A 24,624-nucleotide genomic window follows, 5' to 3' on the forward strand; every position below is an offset into this window, starting at 1 on the left:
GGATTTATTGTAATGTACTGTAGTATTTTATATTTAAAAGTTAATATTTAGTATTTAATAAATACTATTTATTACATATATTAAGCACGGGGAAAATACCGCCAAATATCTAGGGAAGTTTATAAACGAAATCCAGATAATAATAAATTAGTGATCTAATATATAGATATTGATTAACTGATTTATCCCCCACGGGTTACGTGATTTGTATACATCATCGGCAAAATTTCTAGGAAAACTTCGTTCGTTGAATTTTAATATACCGTACACAATATCAGCAACACTGTGTTTACAAATGCGACAATGATGAAAATTTCCTTCCATTGTCACAAAGAAAACAGTAAATTGTGGGTTTTGTTAATTCCGTTACTAATGCTCCAATGACCGTGGCTCGGTGAACCAGAAACTTGTTGCACGTGCAAGAGAAAGAAATCACGAATAAAGGAGAGCAAGCCTAAATCTGTGTTCCTATAGAGATTGTTCGTAAAATTGGAATGGATTGCGTGCTGCTGGAGGTAACGTATGAATAAGTTAATACTATTTTTATGTGATATATTGCCTAATGTAACATCCAATTCGTTATAATAAATTGTTCTTATTTCGCTTTTATTTTAACTAAACGGGGGAAAAAAGTGAAAATCAGTATACAATTTATTACAAATGAACTTTGTAAAATAGCGCCGTATTAGTAATTGTGAAGATTGTATGTTTTAGTAGAGTTTTATATATAAAGAGAATATTAGTAAATATTAATACAATGCTTTCAAAAGAGCTAACACAAAAAAATGGAGATTCGAAGATCAAATGAACTTACGTGAGATTACATACCAACGAGGAGTAAGTTTAATAACCGAGAGGAAGGATGGAGCCAGAGGTGGTATCATCTCCGTTACCATCTCCATCAATGAGCAACGTGTCTTCGATCCCTTCTGTCACTTCTAGAGCAGGGAAAAGGCCAAAACCTTACCAACAAAAAGATGTAACTGTAGCAAGTGTATTTAAAAGCTATTTAGAAAAGCAAAAACCGCCGCCAGAAAAAGAAGATCCATTAATACACTTTTTTATAAGTATGGGTAAATATTGTTAAAAATTTTACACCGTACCAATAAGCTCTGGTTAAAGGTAGGGTTTACGAAATAATAAATGAAATTGAGCTTAACTCCAACCTCGGGCCGAGTCAATTTGAAACATTATCTAATTATCAAAGATCTTCAAATTATGGAGGGCCACATTACAATAATTAATCTTACTTAGGTACTTATGTATTTTTACTTTTGTGTATATTTTTATTTTTGCGTTCCTTAATAAATATGAATAAATAAGTTTCTAACCTTACCTTAAGCGTTCTACACACGCGGCGTTTTTGGAAGACGGCGTTGGACGACTCTCTCCATTGGTCGAGACCAAAGATATAGGCCAAAAAACAAGAAAAAAAGGAAATCAGTATTTTTAAATTTGAACATTCATAACTTTTTTTCTAAAGAAGGTAGAACGACATTTTTTTTCTAGTTTTATTCAGATTTCAATTTGCTTTCTATTGGTAGGTATATCATCATTCGAACAATTTAATTAACTGTATTAAACAAAACAGTAATGTTTAAGAAACGACAACAAATTTCCAATATTTCTTTAAACTCACCGCGTTGTAACTTTTTTATGAAAACAGCTTTTTAACCCTCTCGTGCATTGGGTCCACTGTAGAAATATAGGCCACACATTATGCCAGGCCCCTAGAAATCATTACAGATCACTTCCACAACCTTCATTCAATCACCAGTAAGTGGCAGCACAGACCAACAAAGTGTAGAATTCATAAAACCACATGTTTTGTGTTGTATGGTGTTGTGCTATACAATTCAAGATGGATGACGATTGTTTCCAACCTATTAGTGCTAGAACTTTTTATGGAGGCATCAAAAAAGGTAAAAAATGTTCATTCGCTGCATTGTGGTCCTCTAAGACATGTGCATTGTGCTTCTTCGCCGATTTAATTAAAATAATATAATTATCAATCAAAACTTAGCTCTCCACTGCAGTGGACACAATGCAATTTGGGTTGTTTTCCAACAATATGTTTTCTATTTTTAGACTGTTATTTTTGATCTTGATAATGATATTATTGGTGTCGAAGAGAATCCTGAAATCGAAGAGGTTATTGAGATTGAGGCGGGTGATACGGAGCTGGACATCACCGAGTTCAATTTCAATTTACCCGATGGGTCTGAATTGGAATCCGAAGCTGAAGACGAAAATCTCTACCAGCTACAGGATACTGACGGTGAATTTAGTTCAGAGGATGAAATACCATTGGCCCAATTACTGCGGCGTAAAAATTCAAAATCTAAAAAGGCCATTGACAATAAAAGGAAATGGGTAAATTCTGACAGTATGTATGGCCCTGGTACTTTACCACCATTCCTCGGTTTGGAAGGAGGAAAAACTCAAAGTAAGAGACCAATAGATTACTTTTTATTTTATTTCTCTGATGAGATCTTAGAAGAAATAGTATTTCAATCTAATTTATATGCACACCAGTTGGACAAACCCAACTTCACCCTTACAAAGTATGAATTGCAAACATTTTTGGGTATAAATTTGATAATGTCGTATATAAGATATCCACGAACACGTCTCTACTGGAACAGTGATGCTGCATTTCGTATGAGTTTCATTGCAGATTCTATGCCTGTAAACAGGTATGAATCGATTCTGAGACATCTACATTTTACAAATAACCTGGATCTAGATACTAATTCCACCGATAAACTCAAGAAACTCAGGCCATTTCTCGATAAACTTCAAAAGAACTTTTTGAGTGCCACTGAACCAGAAGAATACCAGGCAATAGACGAACAGATTGTTCCGCTAAAGGGGCGGTTGAGCATAAAACAGTATCTTCCGAAGAAACCTAAGAAATGGGGCGTGAAACTTTGGGTTAGAGCGGGTGTAAGTGGATATATGTATCGTTTCGAAGTATACCAAGGAGCGGGAGGAGGACGAGAGGCAATTAGCGATTTTGGTGCTTGCGGAGATGTTATTCGCCGTCTCAGCGATGACATCCAACACAAAAATCACAAGTTGTTTTTCGATCATTTGTTCTGTTCTGTGCCACTGTTGCAAGAGCTGAAACAGCGAAAAATATGGGCTACTGGTACGTTGAGGGGAAATCGCCTTTCAGGAGCAGGAGAATGTTTGATGTCAGAAAAAGACATGAAAAAACAGGGAAGAGGTACTTCTTCTGTAGTTTCCACAGAATCAGGGGATATTACCATAACAAAATGGATGGATAGCAATGCCATACACATAGGTTCAACATGTGCAGGAGTTGAACCACAAAGTTCTGTGAAACGTTGGTCTAAGCCCAATAAAACCACTATTGAAGTAAATAGGCCGTTCTCTGTCAAATACTATAACAAGAATATGGGTGGTGTTGACTTATTAGATCAACTACTTGCACTGTACCCTTTGCGAAGGCGGAATAAAAGGTGGTACATTAGAATATTCATGCATTTTCTGGATGTAGCAGTAATAAATTCTTGGATTCTGTATAAGAAGGATGGAAATAGCGATATGGATCTCCTAGAATTCAAAGGAAGCGTTGGCCGAACACTCATAAATAGGGGTACTAGAAACTCAGAAAATAAAAGGGGAAGGCCCAGGTCTACTACCCCACCAACTAGCATACTGAAAACGAGAAAACCAAACCACCATGCTCCAGAAGAAATACGGAAAGACAATTTTGGACACTGGCCCAAACTTACAGACATAAAAAATGCAAGAAGATGCCACTCGTCTTCGTGTAAACGGAAGACCAAAGATATATGTAAAAGGTGTAACGAGCCATGTTGCCCAGATTGCATGGAAAATTTCCATAAGTAGGATGTAAAATGCACTGTGTCCACTAGAGTGGACAGTTAAAATTTTGACTTTTTTTGAATATATTTTTTAATTTGATATACTTTTGAGTTCCTGTAACCCATTTTCTAGTTATATAAATACAAAAAATAATTTATTTTGTTTTTTTTTATTCTTTAAAATAAATCATGCATGAGAGGGTTAAATGGTTTTTTTTTTAAAAACTTCCCAATGTAATGGACTTCATTTTGTGGTAGATGGTATTAATTTATTGCTGAATAAGACAATTTCATGGTTAATCATTGAATAATGTTTAGCGGTGTTCGTTTCATTTTTATTCACATCTTTGATGTTGAATCGAAAATATCAAGTGACGTATTGTTTCCTGTACTTCCGCGGGCAAGGAATCCGATATGCCTAGATGTGAAGATATAGGGATTTCATTGGGAGCGATTTTTTGGGCTTAGTGATTGATGTCGCTCCATTTTTATTTTTAAAATAAAATTAATCAATGGGGTTACAAAATTAAAACATTTGAACCTTATTATATCTACCACACATACTTGTGTAGATACAGTTCAAAAGTATTTTGGAATCACTATAGCATTTAATAAATGAAACGGAAGGCGTATTTATTCTCAAAAAAATTTTAGAACTGAAAAATTATCTACTTGTCCATTTTACCTGATACCCGTTTCATATTTCTTGCAGAAAATCGTTTTGCAGCAAAAATATCATTATAAATGCAAACAGATTCAGGTGATTGGCCTTCATGCAGTATTAGAAAACCAAAAGATCCCTTTAATATAACAAATGGTTTGATTTGTGGTAAATCAGGCACATTAAAGAAAAAACCTTTGGTTGCAATTTGCACAGGAACGGGTTCTACAAATAAAAAGAATATTAATAATAATAATAATACTAATAATCTTTATTCTTCTCCTAACGTAATGACATGGAAAAAACAAATTCGAAAACAAAAAAAAGACAGAAGAATCACAAGGCGAAGTTCAGATATACAAAGAGAAATCTTCGTATCCTGTTCTACCACTTAAACCTTGACAGAACAAACAAAACTTATAAATTTAATACCTATCCTAATGAAAAATTGCCTTAATCTATATTATTCGGTGATCGTAGAAAATATACTAATTCATAGTTTAAAGAAAAGAAAACAACTAAAAAGATGCTGCGATTTTAAGAAAACATGTTGAAATGTAAGGCAGATTACAGTTTTATGCAGATTTATTTGCGGCTGAGACAAAATATCACAAAACCTGCTACTCACAATATATTAGCACAAGAAATATAAAATCACAGTTAAACAAACTAGCGACGGCACCTGTTTTGCAAGAAGACGAGAAAAAGAATGAAAGTAACTCTCCGAAAGATACAAGCGAATTTTCAACACCTGGGGAAGTCTCGACGGAAGAACTCTCAAGCTAGTAAAATGAGTTCACTTTTCTGCAGTGCATAAGGCAGCTGCTATTTTTAAGAAAAATTTTTTCAACAAAACGCAATTCTAATACCTAATCATCATATGTACATTCAAACAACATTAATGAGGAAAATTGCAGGAAGGAGATACCATATACATTTATTTCATGGGTTTTGAACAAGTCTAGTTTTTCTGATGGCATTACAGATACCTACTTTGATATATCTGTGATTGCTACGAGTAACGCTGTTTTGAACAATTTTGAAAAACGCTCAACCAAAATATGTATTATAAGGCCCTTTTGTCCCTGAATTGCTTCGGAACAAAAGTGACGATAACTGTACCCGCGTGCCCACGGAGTAAAATGCCAGGGGTCGCAGTTTGTCAGAATTCCAAAGGAAGATATCACAGCTAACAGGATTTATTGATTGTATTAAATATAAACAAAAGTATTTTGTATCATAAATAAAATAAAATGTATTTCCCTGAACGCGGCCCAATAGAGGTGGTCGCGTCTATTCTGTGGTAATGCGCGCCGCCGCCGTGGTAGTTGACCTTGGACTTAACGCAATCGTTTATAGTGCTCTCTGTAATTAAATGGTTAATGGTATGGTGTTTTAACATATGGAAATAAACAAGTGGTGCTATTGATAAATGATAAGGTTTGTAGTAAACAACATATGGGTGGTCACAATCGTTTGTACTCGCTTCAAGGTTACATACAAGCTGATTACAATCGTAAAGGAATGCGGCGGAGATAATACAGTCCGGTTTACACCAGCCTGAACTACTTCAACCCTCCAGGTACAACACTGGCTTGCGCCGTATTTTCCCTGCCTTTTAAAATTGTAGGTCGTTTTAATACGAGCCGGTTTTCACCAACCAATGTTAAAACCACCGATTTCTGCAGAACCTTGTTAACAAAAGTAGAAATTAGAAGTGACGTTTGGAAGCTAATGACAATCGTGAAGCGCATGAGGATCAGTCTGTCTCCTACGATTGTCGATCTGGGCTGTGAGCCCTTCTTCTAACAGCTCTAGCCATTGGCTCTACTGCTTGCTGGTTGTAGTTCATGACGTCTTGTTTCCTCTTTTGTTGTTTATGAGGGTGTGCGTATTGCTCTTGGAGCGATGTCCTATTTCCATCTCTGTTCCACCAGTGAGGATTGTTAGGCAAGGGTTCTAACGGGCTGCGTCACCTCTTGCTGACGCGGTTGGTGGGAACTAGAGTGGTTGAGGATTATTGGTTTTCCACCAGCACCCTCCTTGGCCCCTTCTTTTTTCGCTCCTGTGTGCCTGCCACAGGTGCGAGGTTCCTGATGTGGTCGACGTCTGATTTGTCTAGTTTTTCGAAAACCTTCTCGGTCAGCGAGCGAATGTGGTCGGATAGGGTTGGTATTTCCAGGGCCTGCCGGATGTATTCGTTCCTTACGAACCAATCTGCCTTGCAGATGGTCCGTAAGGCGATGGATTGCACCGCTTCCATCTTTTTCGCGTAGGATTTTCCGACGTACGTCTTCCAGCCTGCTGAAGCGTACGTCATGATGGGGCGCACGCACGTCTTGTAGATCGCGAGTTTTGTCTTCTCGGTAAGGGCGCTGTTGCTGAGTAGAGGGTAGAGATGCGCTCTTCTTCCCCGAGCTTTGGTGGTTACTTCATCCGCGTGTCGGTTGAAGGTCAGTTTTCTGTCGATTGTTACGCCCAGGTATCGGATGGAGGGAGACCATTGGATGTCTTGACCGGCGACGTTTAATTTGTTGTAGTCCTGGTAAAATTTTTTGTTGGTGAATATCACAGCCTCAGTTTTAGCGGGGTTGAATTTGGGCCGCCAGCGGCTCGCCCAATTGATGATGGTATCGATGGATTCCTGTATTCGTCGTACGGCGATGTTGGGTAGCCTATGGTTGCCATGAATTAGGAGATCGTCGGCGTACAGGGCTATTTTGACGTCCGGACCGACCGGGACGTCATTGATGTAGATGCTGAACAGCACGGATGACAGGCAGCCGGCCTGCAGTACTCCTGATCGTGCTGATTTGGCGTCCGATAATGTGTTGCCTACTCGAACTTTGAAGGTACGGTCGGTCAGGTAGTGGTCGATGAGATGAACGAAGTTCAGCGGGATGCTCGGAGTTCTTAATAGTTTGAATATGAGACCTTGCACCCATACTTTGTCGAAGGAGGCCGCCACCGTACACTTCGCTCTGTTGAAGTTCTCGGCCACAGCGTCGACGAGCCCGATAATTTGCTGGGTGGTGGAGTGGTTTTTCCGGAACCCAAACTGCTCGGGTCGGATGTTGATAAGCGGCAGCAGTCGTGCGAGAAGTATCCTCTCGAATATTTTCCCCAGTGCAGGAAGCAGCGAGATGGGACGGTAGTTGTTTGGGTCGGTGAGGACCTTTCCTGGTTTGGGCAGCATAATTACTATTGCTTGCTTCCATGCAACCGGGAAGTGCTTGAGTACGATGGCGGAGTTGAACTGGAGAATTCGCCTTTTATTTCCACCTAGACCTGGAGGTGGAATTGGAAGGGCTGCCTGCGTACATAGAATGTGCGGTAACTGATATGGGGATTACACTAGCACCACCTGTTGGTAATAAATTAAAATTCCTCTAAATGGAATTAATGAGATTTACCCTTACAGGTCCCTTACAGTATATCAAGTCGTAAGAATATAATTTGTTTTAATTTTCTATTAAAAATTATAATCTCGTAATAATATTATTGCATAATATATTTATAGTTCCCACAAGTTTCTGTTATTTTGTGAAATAGATTATTGAAAAAAATTAACGACATAATTTTAATCTCACTTCATCGTGATGACCGAGTTGTATTAATCGGGACAAAATGAAGTCCATTTAGTCCAGTCTGTTATAGTATATCTGTATGTTATAAAACGTGGCAACTATGTCTTTCGTAAAGGTTGCCAAGACGAAGCCGGTACGCTTGACACGACAGCTGCTCGATGGCCGGTGACATGACAATTGTCTAATAAAGATCTGTTCCGCTACCTGTGTGTTAATATATTAATCCAAGCAATCACCCAACATAATATGGTGTCAGAAGTGGGACAAAAAGTGTTATTCAAAAAGGCACTTGCAGATAAAAAATGGCACATAGGTACAATTGTAAGTGTAGGACCTTTACCACGAACTTATCAAGTACAAAATGCAGAAGGCACATTATACCGCAGAAACCGAATGTTCTTTAAACCCTTAAAAACAATGGAAACTGAAATTACTGATGTTAATAATGATAATGAAGGATTATTAACTAACAGTAATTCAGACAATTCATTACTAATTGTTCCAAACCCAATTAGGTCAGAAACGGTGAATGATTCTGAAATACAGGTGAATGATTCTGAAAGGCACACACGATCAGGTCGTTTAATTAAGACCCCAAGTAGACTAAACTTGTAGTAATGTTTGTAATTATATGTAATGTTTGTTATTTTAAGTATACTTTGTATTATTAAGGAAAGGGAGATGTTATAGTATATCTGTATGTTATAAAACGTGGCAACTATGTCTTTCGTAAAGGTTGCCAAGACGAAGCCGGTACGCTTGACACGACAGCTGCTCGATGGCCGGTGACATGACAATTGTCTAATAAAGATCTGTTCCGCTACCTGTGTGTTAATATATTAATCCAAGCAATCACCCAACATAATACAGTCAAAATAGGAAAATCAGAGGAACTAAAAATACTAGTTCCAATTTTTTCACAAATGTGTAGGGAGAGGTTTCCTGAACAAGAAAAAATTAAGTCCCTCCAAATTCCGGTGCAGCTGGGGGAAGGAGGAGGCTTTAAACGACCCATTTTTCAGTTTTTCGCTTTTAACTCGAAAATGGTGCGTTGTATTCGATGGGTACAGGACATTAATACGATAAAACGGTTCAGTTTTCGTAAAGATGTACATAACCAAACTTGTAGCAAATTTAATAAGCTTTCATTTTGTACTGAAGAACTTTTTCACTGTAACGCACCATTTTCGATTTAAAAGCGAAAAACTGAAAAATGGGTCGTTTAAATCCCCCCCCCCCTTCCCCCAGCGGCACCGGAATTTGGAGGGACTTTATTTTTTCTTTTTCAGGGAACCTCTCCCTACACATTTCTGAAAAAATTGGAACTAGTATTTTTAGTTCCTCTGATTGCCCATTTTTAGTCTAAATTGACTGGGCTAATTACATTGTGGAGTTTTTGAAAAAAAAAACCATTTGAAAAGCTATTTTCATGAAAAAGTTACGACACGGCGAGTTTAATGAAATATTGGAAATTTGTTGTTTCTTAAATATTGCCGTTTTGTTCAACACAGTTAACAAAATTGTTCGAATTTTTTTGCTTTATCTTTAGTCTCAAACTTCATTTCCTATGTAAAAAAATGTGCTTTTTCTAATGGTGAGGGTCCCATTTAGTTATACCTCTGTTTTGTTTTTGTGCATCTTAGACGAGGCTCTCCGACGGACTATTAAGAAACTCGTTCCGCAAAGAACTAAAAAAAGTTCTAGGATCTAAACGTTCAGGTGCTGGAACAGATGAAACGTATTCGTCGCATTTGTGGTATTTTAATTTGATAATGTTCACCTGTGACCAAGAAACCGTAAGGAAAGGCATTTGTAACGACTCCGACGCAGAAAATGAGACACAAATAGAGGTAAGTAATAGTTTATTTACTATTCTCCAAACTATTGAACGAAAGAGAATATTGTTGCGACGTAGTTTTTCGTAAATCGTTGTGTAATGCGCAACATTCTGCAATCACATAGTCAATTTTCTTAAGTGAAAAATTAATTTCAGTGTTAAAAATTATAAATCGTGCTGCCAAAATGCCAAAAACGTTTTCGACGATAGATCTGGCACGAGATATACGGTAATTAAATATTTTACGATCATGATTCAATTCCCTTGCGGAATATGGTTTGTTCGCTATGTACTGTCTAAATTTACAGCGTCCCCTAAAATTCTCTAACATTTCGTCAACTGTGCAGTACTCTCCAATTTGGTAATTATTTGGACACTTCTGTACAAATTCTTCAAACACTTGACGAATCGGTGCCAAATTATCAAACTGCTTCCTGTTCTCTCTGTCATTTATGTCGTCAAACCGTAATGAGCGCAGTAATAGGTGAAACCTCTCCCTGGACATCGTCCGCCTAAAAATTTCTGGAGCCGTCCCATCGTCTGTCCGTAGCTCCTTGGTATTGAGATACTGAGCCTTCTTGACTCCGGCCAAATATAAAAGGCCAAATAGGGCATATATTTCTGTAGTATCTGTCCTTCGACAGTCTCTCTCCCTCTGGTAATTTGGCCGTAGTTTATCAAGGTAGATGTTTGTACAATTTACAACATGCTCTACGGTTTGCGGTGGGAAAAACAACTCCCAACATTCCCTTGTTGACTTTGCGTTCTTTGCAACTGCCTTTACACCAGGTAAATGAATAACTATATTTTGTTTAGCTGTTCGGCGGTTAGGGCGAGGAGGATGAGCTATCCAACGCGTTGCATTGTCCTTACCGACATAACAAAGATCTCTATTATCACAATCTTCATCATCCGACTGTTCCGATTCCGTGTCATGGTCACTGTGCTCGCTCTCCGCGTCACTAAGGATGTCCAAGCGGTCTTGGTCGTCTTCCAAATCCTCTAATTGTGCCTCTTGCGTGGTCCACGTGGGAGGTGCAAAATTTTTCCGCTCGAATTCAAGTCGTCCCAATTCGGCAAGCATTCTTCCACGACTCATGTTTTCTACTAAAAGCGAAAATTCTGGAGTGACACTGTCTACGGTAAACTTGGGGACATACATACCAAAAGCCACCTACACTTATACTGAAATAGTAACCATAAAATACAACCTACGAAGGCACTCGCGTAGTGAGAAAACTGCTCACGGCACACAACACCGAGAAAATATTGAAGCGACGAAAGCACTCGCGCAGTGAGAAAAATGCTCACAGCACCTGCAGCGATGCAACAACAATCACCTACTAACGCATTGTTGTCAACGGCATGCAAATACAGATATCATCCTACAGCATAGATATACAAACTCAGCTAGAAGGGACCCTAGGACGATATCTGCACCAGCGGCAAAATTATGGGCAAATTGCTAAAACTGTGAGAGAAACGCTCATGCCGCGAGTGCTCCAGGGTTAATACAGTCGACATTGAAATCAAGGATTCGATTGACAGTGACAGTGTTACCGCATGTTTAAAATTACTCAATACCCGGATACTTCGCCCAACGACCACATCGCCAACCTGTGTTTTAGTACCTTATCCCCAACCTTTCTTTAGTCCACTTCGTCCAATTGTTACGTATCACATCGCCCACAACGATTTAGTGGATGCTATTTCTTAATTCTCAACCATTTTTCAGATTTGCTCCACACGAACATCGTGATGGCGCCATCCCACAGTAGACAGGCACCGAACTACACTGTAATTGAAACCCCTAAAATAAAAACAAAGGGTTCGTTTACTTCTAGGGGTACTGAAATTGAACGGGAAAAATACGGTAAGCTTAAGGCGGTAATGAAACTTAGCGGAACGGGGTAAAAGTTACGGTAGTGCAAAAAAGGTAAACTCAAAACGGTAGTTAAACGGAAAGGATAACGGATTGACTTACGGTCGCTCAAACGGTAAAACAAAAGGGTTTCGGTGGATTCGGAATGATACGGTTTCGCAAATTAAAGAAATCAAAAGGCGTACTTACAACTCGAAAGTATGAAGCAGAAAAGATCCCTCCCAAAATGAGCATTTTCCTTTTAAAGGAAACCTATTTTGGTAGAAGTGGAACATGGAATTTCCAAAGCCGGGCGGTGCTCGTACCGAGCGGTGTAGAAAATAATTCGGTTTTTAATTAATTGCGGCTCCTGTGATTATCTTAAAAATCTGGGACAACTTGCAAACAAATAGAAAAATTACAGCGCCTCTGTGGACACCTCTCTCGACGGTTTCTGACAAGGTTTACTACTGCCCATTAACATGGCATTAATTAACAGCGCTTACCTAATTAAGCGTAATCAAACCTAAGTACTCATAAATCCAATCTGCAACTAGCTCCCTTGGACTTTTTCTTCTCAAACGGCGCTATCGCTTTAACACTCTTATCGCAACATGCAGGCATACGGACGGGACTGCAAAACTTGTAAACAACTCGATTTGAACTCGTTTTATCCTTGATTTTACTTATTATGGGAATCTAAAACATCTTATAAATAATTAACGGCGCTGAAACCAAAGAATATTAATTGTCCCTCATCTTCGCCAGGACAACATCCTTCGGTGGTTACAAAAATATCGCGGTCTTCTTGCGTAACGAAGCCCAAACCAAACGTTACATACAGGGTGGTCTTTGTAAACGGCACACTAAATGGAGAAATTCCGGATGCTTCGTTACAACCACGAGTGAAGAATTCCAGTGGACCAGTACGTTGCCGCTGTCTCTTGGCTGCTCCTGTACCACTATAGTCAAGGTTTGGTTTGTCGCCTGTAACTAAACGTGAGTTTTTCCACTACTCATCCTTTTTTCATTCTCAATCTGCATTATTGCAAAATTCTATTCGCGTTAATCGCAACTAGTGATGGGTCAAGGCGACTCTTTTGAGTGTGCCGGCTCCTAAGACACAGCACATTTATACGTGTCGTTCAGTGCGAGTCGTTCAAATGTGCTGTTTGTCGTATTACATTTTACGATCACCCGAAACCGACACTCAACACTGGCACTAGCACGAAGCACGCGATACACACTTACGAGCGAAAAGTGTCTATATTCAATTGTCAATTTCATACCTGACTTACCTTATAACGGTTTGGTTTTGGCGCAAACCAGGACCGGTATTGCTCCGGTATAGCTCACTCCGGAGGCGATGCTGTAACTCAGGGATTCGCGGGGGTAGATTGACAAGAAGCGCCACTGTGTTTGAAAGGAAAAGGAAGGAAAGGGACTAAACACAGAAAATCCTGAAAGAGAATACAGAAGGATAGATAGCAATTAAATACGACCATGTACCACAGTTACGTTGGGTAATTTTAATCAAAAAATAAATCGTTAAATTTCACAATTGAAAATTGAATGCTAAGAGGAAGGAAGAAGGTCAGGGGAATGAATGAAGGTACAGTGAAATCGTTACTTGACGTACAATTAATCCAAAACAAAAAGCTGTAAGGAACATATACAGGGTGACAATTTGAAAACTTACCACCGCCCATATCTTAGTAAATAAACGAGATATTTAAAAAAATCAAAATCCGTTTCGGTAATTCGGAGGGGGAATCACAATGACATAGTTGGCGACGCACCCCCTCACACCCCCTGCGCCCCAGCCACCCCAACTTTTAAATCTTAAATAGTGACCCCCCATGTGTGATACGTCGTTGGAAAGCTCTGAAAAAATGCTTTCCAACCATACCAAATAGCATTACATTTAGGTTAGTAATTATCGTGCAAATCAAAAAATAAACATGGAAAATCGTATTTAACTTGGACTTCCATTCGACATTCTTGAATTATTCTCTCTCTTAGTTCGTCTAATGTTCGCCGGTTGCGTTTTAAATACGACAGATTTCAAATGTATCATATTAGTTTATTTTTTGATTTGCACGATAATTACTAACCTAAATGTAATGCTATTTGGTATGGCTAGGAAGCATTTTTTCAAAGCTTTCCAACGACGTATCACACATGGGGGGTCACTATTTAAAATTTAAAAGTTGGGTGGCTGGGGCGCAGGGGGTTGGAGGGGGTGCGTCGCCAACTATGTCATTGTGATTCCCCCTCCGAATTACCGAAACGGATTTTGATTTTTTTAAATATCTCGTTTATTTACTAAGATATGGGGGGTGGTAAGTTTTCAAATTGTCACCCTGTATAAGAGAAGGTAAAGAGCAATAGAACATACCTCTTAAGGTGGTAATCGAGCTAATAGTAGACGCCAACCCCCATGTGGTTACAGAACCGCAAAGGGAAAATCAAAAATACTACCACAGAGCCAACACGACGTTTCCAATGGATAGTATAATCGAAATATCTCACCAATAAACTTGGAGATCCTTATATAATTAAGGGATGCAAATTTTCAAGAGTATTGATTAAACCAATGCAGGAGAGACGATTGTCAAATCAAAAGTGACCGGAAAATGAAGATAAAAGTAAAGGAATGTTATCACAAGGACAAGGACAATTACAGGTTTTGAAAATTTAAATAAAAATACTGAATCTGGACTCTATTCTAACAGGCAACCAACCATACATACGGAAGAACATAGAAACAAACCGTTATAACCTCCTCATTCAAACACAATAATAATAATTAAATCCCGAATTTCTAAGCAATACACTACACACATTTTTTATGTTGAAATGTTCTTTCTTTACAGCTACAGATTGATAAAAACTAAAACATAAACAATATACCGCTTATAAATGCTTATTACGAATTAGAATTCTTTACTCTAAATGCATATTTCATACAAGTTACAAAAGGGTTTTTTTGCATTTACCTGTAGGACTTTATGATGGTATTTTACATTTTAGGAGTGAGTTAAACCATCTTCCCACGCTTAGGTGCTAATAAGCCCCTGTTTATTGCTATTCTTGATTTACTGGTCGCATTAGTCACTAGTCAGTTCGTTTCGTAAATTCTAATTCCTACTTAAAATAAAACAAAAAGGGACCGACAGGTACATTCACACTATTCGAGAAAAAGCTGATTCAATAACAATAATAAAAATGTATAAGCCTCAGCAACGACTCGCCAGCTTGGCCAGCCGCCTGCTATTAATTCCTTACCTTGCACTTTTAAGTATTAATTTTAGGTTTAGTGACTGAGTCTGGATAAATCGTTAAATGTTAAATGGTTACCTTACCTACTACTTGCTAGTCGCGCGCGTGTTCATCTTAAGTCTTATATTGTTGTTTATTGTTGTTTGCTATTGCAATCGTTATTTGTTTTTGTTGTTATTTGTTATCTGAAAATGAGTTCGAAAAAAAGAACTAGTGCCGTTTGGTCGTATTTTACGGAAATATCTAACTCATCTACTGCAAAATGCCAGTTCTGTTCAAAAATACTAAACATCTACAGACTTAAGTGGTCCTTCTTCTACAGTCTCCAGTGTCCCGTCGACTTCCTCTTCAGCGTCGGCATTGCCATCCCACAAGAATCAGAGAATCGTGGCCCCAATAAGTACGTATTTTCAAAAACCAATAAACCAAAGAAAACGTGATGAAATAAATAAAATATTAGTGCAGGCAATGGTAAAGTTGTATATTCCTTTTCAAATTGTGGAGAGTGAAGATTTTAAAAGTTTCTTGGCGGCTCTTAATCCTGGGTACATCTACCAACAAGAAAAACAATTTCTAATGTTTTAGTTCCTTTACTGTATAACTCAAAACGGGAAGAAGTTCGGTCAGCATTGCAGTCATGTGAGGCCGTAAAAAAATTATTTAGCGGTGACTGCTCACTTTATTGCCGATGGTAAGCTTCAGAGTTACCGTCTGGAGTGTTACAATTATAACGACTCCCATACCGCGGAAAATTTAGCCAATTTAAATGGCGCCATGCACACAATATAACCTCTCCAACACGCAGAATTATCCAAAGCTTCAAATTACCTCGGTTAATTGAAGTATGTATATGTCGCAGCCGTTTAATGAAATTGGACATTTCATGAAAAGTCTAGACACTTCATGAAATGCAGCCAGATAGTGAAATAAAATGATATTTCACCAAGTGACTAATTATTTTAGTCACTTCATGAAACGCAACTTCTTTTCTGCCTCATGCTGAAATGTCGATTACATATAATGTACAAATAATTGTGAAAGAACACATCAGTTATCAAAAATGTAAATCTTTATTTGTTTGAACATGGCAAACTTTGGTGGCACCTAGAAGTACACATCGATTTATTTTTCATGCAAATACACCTTGCGCTGTTGCATTGTTTTCTTCCTGGTTTGCACATGCATTTAACAAATCCTTGACCGCCGCTTGTCATCATTACAGCTTCTCTGATTGACAAGTATCTAGTTGTGTTAATAGCATGTATGGAAAGGAACGCTGCACCTGCTAGTGATAAACATTCTGGTCCAAACCAACCCTTTAACATTCCATGCTGACAAGCTAATTGATTAACGCCGTTTTTTTGGTCCATGATGATGCATATTAAGTTTAGCGGATCTCCAGGTCCTCGATCTACCTTGGGTGTGCTTAACAACACACAATCGCCTTTCTTTAGTTTAGGTAACTTTTTCGTGGAACTGTTGAGCATTTTTTTTGCAGCTTCTTCAGTTTTAGTTCTAGTAGCTTGTCTTTCTCTAAGAATGTTACTTGAAGTAAAACATAACTGACATAATTGTGTATCAGCGTCTTCTTTGCTACAAGAAGCTGATATGCAATTGGGATGAACATTCTGTTGACATTTGTCACACCGCACTTTATTTTCTGAATTTAGTTCTTCTTCACAAATACAACACCTATCGATTTGACAACTCGGATTATGATGAACAACGGTGTCCGTTACGCACGCACTAAGAACATCCGTCTCGATATTGTCAGTGTAATTTTCGTTATTTTCAATATCATTTTCCTCATTTTCGCCATCATTGTCCACATTTTCACTAACATTTTCACAATTAAGTAGTTCCTCTGCTTCTGCCGGTCGATCATTCAAAATCTCTTGCAATTCTTCTTCGGTTTCTATAGTCTTTGCCAATGACAATGGAATGTTACTAGAAGTAAGGCCAAGTTTTGGGTCACTTCCTAACAGAGCCTTGTATGGTGAACGTCCAATGGTTCTATGGAAAGAAATATTTTTTTGCCATTGAACAAACTGTAAACCAATGGACCATTTCTTAGAATTATTGTCGTGCATCCAAGCGCGTATCATATCTTCTACATCTTTATTGGCCCTTTCAATGCTCCCTTGGCTTTGTGGATGTCTTGGGCGCCCATGTACCAGTAGACACTCTGGCCACATTGTTTTCAAGTCGGTGATTATGCGGTTAACAAATTCGCGACCATTATCGCTCTGAAGGATCTTCGGGGCCCCGATTAACAGAAAAATACTTAAGAGTTCTTTAGCAACTTCTTCGGCTCTCTTAGATTCTAATGCTCGCAGAAAGATGAATTTTGTGGAATGGTCCTGATAGTTCATAATCCATTTGAATTTACTATCAGGCATTGACTGGAAATCAATTAAGTCTACCTGGCCCCGTTCATTAAAGTCTTTCGAAACGATTGGCCGCACAACTATTTTTTTCCTTCCTTGCTTTTTTTCATTGCATGGTTCACAGCATGAGATAAATAATTCAATTGCTGGACGAGGAATACTGTATTTCATACGTAAAGCAGCTTCCATTTTAATTCGTCCCCCATGACCAGTTTTGTTGGTATGAACATCGTCCAGTTTTTCATATAGCTCCTCATATGCAACCACATATTCTATTTTATCTTCCGCGCCATGTTGCTTAATTAGATATGAGTTATTTCTCACAGTCATTACATCGTACGTGCTTAATAAAAAGTATTCTCTCCTTTCTTTTCGTCCGCTATAAAAAAACAACATTAAGATAGAGTAGGTAATAGCATGTTACTGTACTTACGTTTTACTTTTAGCTATTTGGATTTCGTTAATCATTGACTTAATGATATCTTTTGTGAACGGTTTTTTATTTGGTTTATCATTGTAATAATTTAACACCTTTTCATAAAATAAGTTCTTGCGCACACTAACATTTGAATCGTTCTTCTGTGACATTTTCACAAGGTATGTCAGATGTAAAAGTATTTAAAGACTGTTCGCACAACGACCGCTATCTAAGAACTGCCGATGTAAAATAAAAGGAAATGGCTCATACTGTTTGGGTTGGAGTTTGTTTCAGCATGAGGCAGAAAGGAAGTTGCGTTTCATGAACTGTCTAAAATAATTAGTCACTTGGTGAAATATCATTTTATTTCACTATCTGGCTGCATTTCATGAAGTGTCTAGACTTTTCATGAAATGTCCAATTTCATTAAACGGCTGCGACATATACAAAATATCAATCTACCTGGTGGTCGAACCATCCTGATTTGCTTCTGTTGTAATATGCCCCTGGCGGACCACCATCACACCATGTTGACCAAAGTTTCTCGGGTTTGTAGCAAACGTAAATGGGAATAAATTCTCCCGCTGCGTTTCCACAGACCATAATGGAAGTATTTGCTTTGGTTGCGTTTCTTATGCGTTCAGAATACTTTGCTCCTCGCCGTGTGAGAACTCTCTTGCTACCTGGGTAGTCTGCTAAGTTGATCTCATCATAGTTCCACAGATTGCAAGCCGCTTATATTTCGTTTAGCCGATCGTGAATCTAGGACTTTAGATGTGGATACAGAATTTTAATTAGCAAATCCAATTTACCAACACACCATTGGGTATTTTGGCTCTCCAGATATTGATTTGTTCGCATCTAGATGCAATGCTAAATGCAACTTGTTTGTTTCTTGGAAAAAAGACCCGCAATCTGTTGCAGTGGATTCCTTCACTTTAAATTTGTCCAAATTGAAGTTTTATGCCTTTACTCCCTTTTCCATGATACTTAAAAGTTTTACAGAAAATAAAACATGACAAGGCAGAGGGTATTGTTGTGGTTCGTTTTTGGTCCACTCAGCCATGGTGGCCCTTATTTAAAGCTTTGTGTACTAAGGAACCGCTTATTTTCGGCCCTAGTAACGACCTGATTTTACCTTTCAGAAATCGCCTTCATCCTCTAGCTGTTAATTTTACTTAATGTAAGTAAAAACAAGAAGTTCTGTATTGTCAATTAAATCGTACATTATTATATTAGTGTGTACTCTATTATTTCACAAAAATACTGCTAGCCTTTTTAGACCCCCCACCATACGATCGTGTCTTCACAAGCCCTTCTAACAAAGCATAATGCCCTTCCTAGTACTAACATCTGGCTACGGCCCTGCTCCTAGAAAAGTGCAAGAAAAGATCAAATATATGGGTGGAAGGAAAACTCTTCGCAAGCAATTGTTGAAACTTGGTTTTCGATACAAGAAGTGTCGGGACAAACGTAGGTTGGTAATGGCATTGATTATACACACAACAGATACACACTCCTTAAGAAAAAAATGTTAACACCTCTGCGCCCAAGGACTATAGATGTCGCATTCCAAATGTTAACTTTTTGCCCAAGACTTCTAGATGGCGCGGCACAAATAGTTACAGTGCACTCTATCACACGTATGCGCCCAAGCACTGCAGATGTCGCCATAAATTTTTGCCAACTTTGTTGCAGATATGCCTTTCCCATGCTTGGTAGATGGCGCTTTATGGATTTACATTTACAGTCACTATTACGTTTTTTGAGTACTGAATTTTGTGATTATATTCGGTAATTTTTTACTACTTTTGGAGCCGTAAGCATTTATTACAATGCTTTGGATGTTTCTTTTCTGTAGCGTTCGTGGGTATATGGTGAACATAAACCAACACAAAGAATACATCGTTATTGTTTAATACAAATACACACTACAGTAGATTAAAAAAATATTTGGAATCATTTAATACAGCAAAAAAACAGGTACAATAAATATAAAAATAAACTTACAAGTGTTTCACAATTTTAAGTTTAGGGTTTTCTTTACCATTTTGGCTGCAATTTTTTATCGCAATTTTACAATAATGGTAAATTTTAACTTTTAACAATAAATCTATAATATATAATTTATGCTCCCTACAATTATCTTGGCGAATCCATTTGTACACTATATCATCTTTAATTATGAAATTAAGAAGTGTTTTTTTAATTTTTTGTTTGTAATATAATTTGTCAATACGTGAGACAAAAATTTCTAAGATTCTATTAAGAATATTTACAAAATCACTTTTAGGAAAGTATAATCCTCCAACATCTTTTATATTTTGATAAGTTTTATAAAATAAAAACAATTCATTCCTATTAGTTAACTTGGAATTACTTTTAACCAAATTATCAGTGCATATATGACATGATTTATATTTAATGACACATTTTTTAGCAATATAACCTGCAAGGTAAGTGATTGAACAATTTTCTAATGATGGTTTTGACATTTCACACGGTTGACTGTTATCACACTCATCTTTATCTTCTTCATCCTAATTGCATATAATCAAATTTGAATTAGATATAATCACATCGTTCAGAACTGTTACATCACAATTTTCATTGTTTGATTGTTGACATTGAGTTTCTCGGAGGTTTACCGTGACATCACAATCAGGTTCACAATTTGAAGCAGTAGCAGGTTTCATCAACGAATGTATTACATGACTTCGGAAGATCATACGCAAAGATTTTGCGGCCGGATTTCTGTTGTAACCACCCCTTTGCCTATAAATACTAAATAAATTTTCTAGCGGATCTTGGTTTAACCGATTTGTTAATACAAATTTAACTGTCTTATTTTGCACCTCCTCATCGAATAGCTGTAGAACTCCTGAAATTGTTAAATATAATCCGGTAAAGCATGGTGGTTGGCTTAACTTTTTAGTTTTATGATCTTCTTTCTGCATTTTCCTAATGGTGTTCAAACTACTTTGCAACATGGTATACGGTGTGTTATCCTTCGCTATTGCATGTGAATACGGATTCCTGGAATACCTGGTTCTACTATTTAGGCAGTCAAATAAATTGTTGATAAACTCTATGAATTCAGCGGTATCAAGTGCAGTTCCCGATTTTAATTGATTTGTAGCAACAGCAGTTGAAATTGCAGCTGACATTGTATGGCTTAGTATTTTCATTGCCATCTTCACACTCATACGTTGAAAATTGTTCGGAGATATATGAGCATCTGTTAAACCAGTTAATGTTCGGCTTTTTTTGCTACTTTATCTATCGAATATGTGTTGCGGACATCGCTATAAGAAATTCTCTTGTTGTCAATTAAAATGTCTCCAGTCAGTAAATTATTTCGGATGTTCTTAAACAAATGTGGTGTATCAAAAATACAATAAACGCGTTGACTGTTAATCATAAAATAAGGTGTCATAGCAGTAACACCTAATTGCTTGTAAGCACTCTGATTGCTTGTTCCTTGGTCACATATTGTAATTTTCGGTTTCATACCAGCGTTGAACAATTTTGTAATTATTGTCTTAATTAATTCCACCAACTCAAACGATTTGACACCTGAACGACTCAGAAAGTACCCAATAGGAATCTTCCACGGTGAGTATAATCCACGAACCATAAATATCAAGGCATAATTTGCTTGCACCGATTTTCGTCCCATTGAACCAAGATCTTCGAAACCTTCAATGACATCAAGATCCTCTGAATATTCCAGTTTGTTTTTGATAGCCATTTCATCAAAAACGACAGAACAACATTTTTCCAGATAAGGTGCATTTACAAACTTCTTTTTTAGATCTTCTAACAACTTCAAACTTATACCTGGCATAAATTTAGAAGTCCCGATCCACTTCCTAATTGTTGAAGGGCTGGGAAGGATAACTTTGATAGATCTCAAAAAATCATATGCTGCCGGCGATTTATAAAACAGCATAATACTAAAATTTTTCTCTGCTAATGTCCAACTAGCACGAGTTTTCCTCAGTTGCATACAGGCAAGGGTTTTCGAATGCAGCGATGAAAATTGATGTTTCCGGAAAATTTCATCAGTTGTATTGATTTTCCTTGCAGTCTTGATAGTTTTGCGCAATCTTGAAACACGAACTTTGTGGTTTCTTAGCTTTTGTTGGGTAGACATCAACTTCGTAACGACTTTTTCATTCTGATGTGTAAGCGAAGAAAATAGTTCTCGTTTTGGAAAATTGGGGCTGGGCATTTGTGAAATCTCATCCAATAACTCCTTCGTTGGTGTTTTTGGAGAAACAGGCCTGTTTGGCGAAGGAATCAATGAAGGTTTACCATAAACTTTCAGAGTGCTTCGGTCCTGATTGATCGTCCTTGATTCAAAAGGTATTTCTTCATCAATTCTTGCAGCGTTCTGTATTTGTTCTGAACAACGTTCAACTGAAGGAGCAGTAGCATTACAATATGGAATAGGGATGGCAGATTTCAAAAGTTTCAGATGGTTTGCGTTCATGAAGTCCTTATCGGCGAAATGCTCTCCACAAATGAAGCGGTTTGCCAACTTAGACTTCTCTAGATTCAGCAAATTAACATTTCCTGCAATAAAAAATACTGTTACGAATGTAATGGAGTAATAAAATAAATAATGCAAACAAAATAATATGCAGCCTACACTTAGAACTCGTATGGATGTTTTACAACTGCAACCGATAAAAATATTTCTTACATAAATCATGTATTTGAAGGAGGTTTAATGAAACCAAAATAGCACTTTTTACATAAATGTAGAGTTAGATGCAATATTTGATGCAGCAAACAAACTTATTTAAAAAATGTAAAAAATTGTTTAAGTAAAAGAATAATCTAAACATGTAGAAGTAAGAAACGAAGTAAAAACGCTATTTTTTCGATGTAAACTGCATTTAAAATTGGAATGTTAAATAAGAATTTAAAATAATATCAATTATAAAAATAAGACAAGAAAGTTGTCTAAAATAACTACGTGAAAATATGATTCGAATACAGCACAACAAAACCGGCCCTAATAATATATAATTTTAATAGTTTTGTACTTTTTTTTAATTCATGTATGCACGTTAAGAAAAAATTCCGATAACTTGTCGTTTAGCAACGAGTGAAAACTTGACAGTTTAAAAAACACGACCGCGAAGCGGGAGTGTTTTTCTGTCAAGTTTGCACGAGTTAGATCTAAACGGCAAGTTTAAGGAATTTTCATACGGGAAATCAATGTACGTATTAGTGCTTGTTCACAATGGACATAAGCATAACAAAAACATAACAGATACATAATTCATAATGTTGAATAGTAGCAAACCAACGTATGTGTTCACAATGATTACATAATTTTTATTTTTTTGTAAATGTTTGCGTATGTTTTATGTCCTACCGAAACGGTACATTAGATTCGCTAAGATTATTTTATGCATAACATATGTTGTCATCCCAACTCCTTTTGCCAAATTTACTCATTGACAGAATCTGTCACCGTTACTTGGTTACAGTTGCATATATATCAACATGAAGTATTATCGAAAAATTACCGCTGTAATTTCATGTAGGGTAGGTTGAATAAAGCACTGTGATTGGCCAAAACCGTGCATGCATAAAATAATCACTAAACTTTCTTGCCAAAATAAGTAACACTTGCAACAGTTAACCTTAAACCACCACAAAACAACATGGAGAGGTTGGTAATGGATAGGAATAGGTGGAAATTTCAGTCAAACCGAACACCTCGACACAGTAAGGTACAAGAGAACGGATTAACTATGTATGAGTATGCATTTATGTGATTGCTAACCTTAGATTCATCTTGGGATGGCAAACAGCACTTTTATGCCTTAACTTTCCATAACAAGATTAAAACATGATTTACACAAGAATACCATAATTGTATAAACGTGCAATTAGTTACCTGAATTGATAATCCAACGTTGCAGTCGAATAACATCCTGAACAGGAAATTGATGTAAAATTACCCCATCCGTAGCTTTCTTCTTCCCACATCTGTAGTAGTGGCATATATTTCCCGGCATAATATCTTGCTACTAAAAGAAGAGATTACAATTAGAATTGTTTTTATCTGTGTAAAGTTTTAGGTGTTTAATCAACACGCCACAACAATCAAAATATTTAAACGTTCAACAGGAACATTTATTATATACACATTAAGATGCTTTTACATAATAAGGTAATTACAATTGTTTAAATACTTACTTTTTGAACAAGAGTCACAAACTGCCAACGAGGTAAGTGACGAACACGAAACACGGTTATAGAACGAAAAAGGTAATATACAATAAAGATGTATGCGAATAAGATAAAGGGTGAACAATTAATGAAATACCTAATAGAAAATTAGGTAATAAGGAATAAACACGAATCACGATAAACTATGATAAGGCACGATCTAATATAACATATAGACAACAGGTAAAAAACGCAAATGGTGACACACGACCTAAGCACACGACACGACACATTCGTAGGAATTGAAATTCTTTATCCATCAATCCATCCAAGGTTCTATGACGTCACAATTACAACCCGAAAGAATTCGAGGTAGGTATTTAGGTAAACAGGTATGAAAACGTCCTTGACTTTATAAATACAGCGAACCGTCACGTTTACAAATTCTGGTTTTGAGCGTCGATAAAATATGCTCAAATTTGACTGACAGCGACATCTATCACCATTTACAACAACTATTTTTACCGTTTCAATATCTTTCATAA

General features: G+C 37.2%; 2 protein-coding genes across 3 annotated transcripts; one reads left to right on the forward strand and one right to left on the reverse strand.

Annotated features, from left to right (window-relative positions):
• Nucleotides 1–494: 494 nt before the first annotated feature.
• On the forward strand, nt 495–5,301 carry LOC116173496. Its single transcript, XM_031490998.1, has 4 exons — nt 495–515; nt 2,089–2,446; nt 2,678–3,151; nt 5,189–5,301. The coding sequence occupies exons 1-4, from the start codon at nt 495–497 to the stop codon at nt 5,299–5,301; spliced, it is 966 nt and encodes a 321-aa protein (XP_031346858.1).
• A 15,334-nt stretch (nt 5,302–20,635) lies between these two features.
• On the reverse strand, nt 20,636–24,624 carry LOC116173751. Of its 2 annotated transcripts, XM_031491426.1 has the most exons (3): nt 24,107–24,624; nt 23,805–23,937; nt 20,636–22,465 (listed from the first exon to the last, which is right to left on the reverse strand). In XM_031491426.1, the coding sequence occupies exons 2-3, from the start codon at nt 23,923–23,925 to the stop codon at nt 21,138–21,140; spliced, it is 1,449 nt and encodes a 482-aa protein (XP_031347286.1). In that variant the 5' UTR covers nt 23,926–23,937; nt 24,107–24,624; the 3' UTR covers nt 20,636–21,137. The 2 variants fall into 2 exon arrangements, with proteins under 2 accessions (XP_031347286.1, XP_031347285.1); XM_031491425.1 differs by having other exon boundaries at nt 23,805–24,624.

The sequence above is a fragment of the Photinus pyralis genome, unplaced genomic scaffold (genome assembly GCF_008802855.1).
Source record: "Photinus pyralis isolate 1611_PpyrPB1 unplaced genomic scaffold, Ppyr1.3 Ppyr1.4_LG6, whole genome shotgun sequence".
Classification (NCBI taxonomy): domain Eukaryota; kingdom Metazoa; phylum Arthropoda; class Insecta; order Coleoptera; family Lampyridae; genus Photinus; species Photinus pyralis.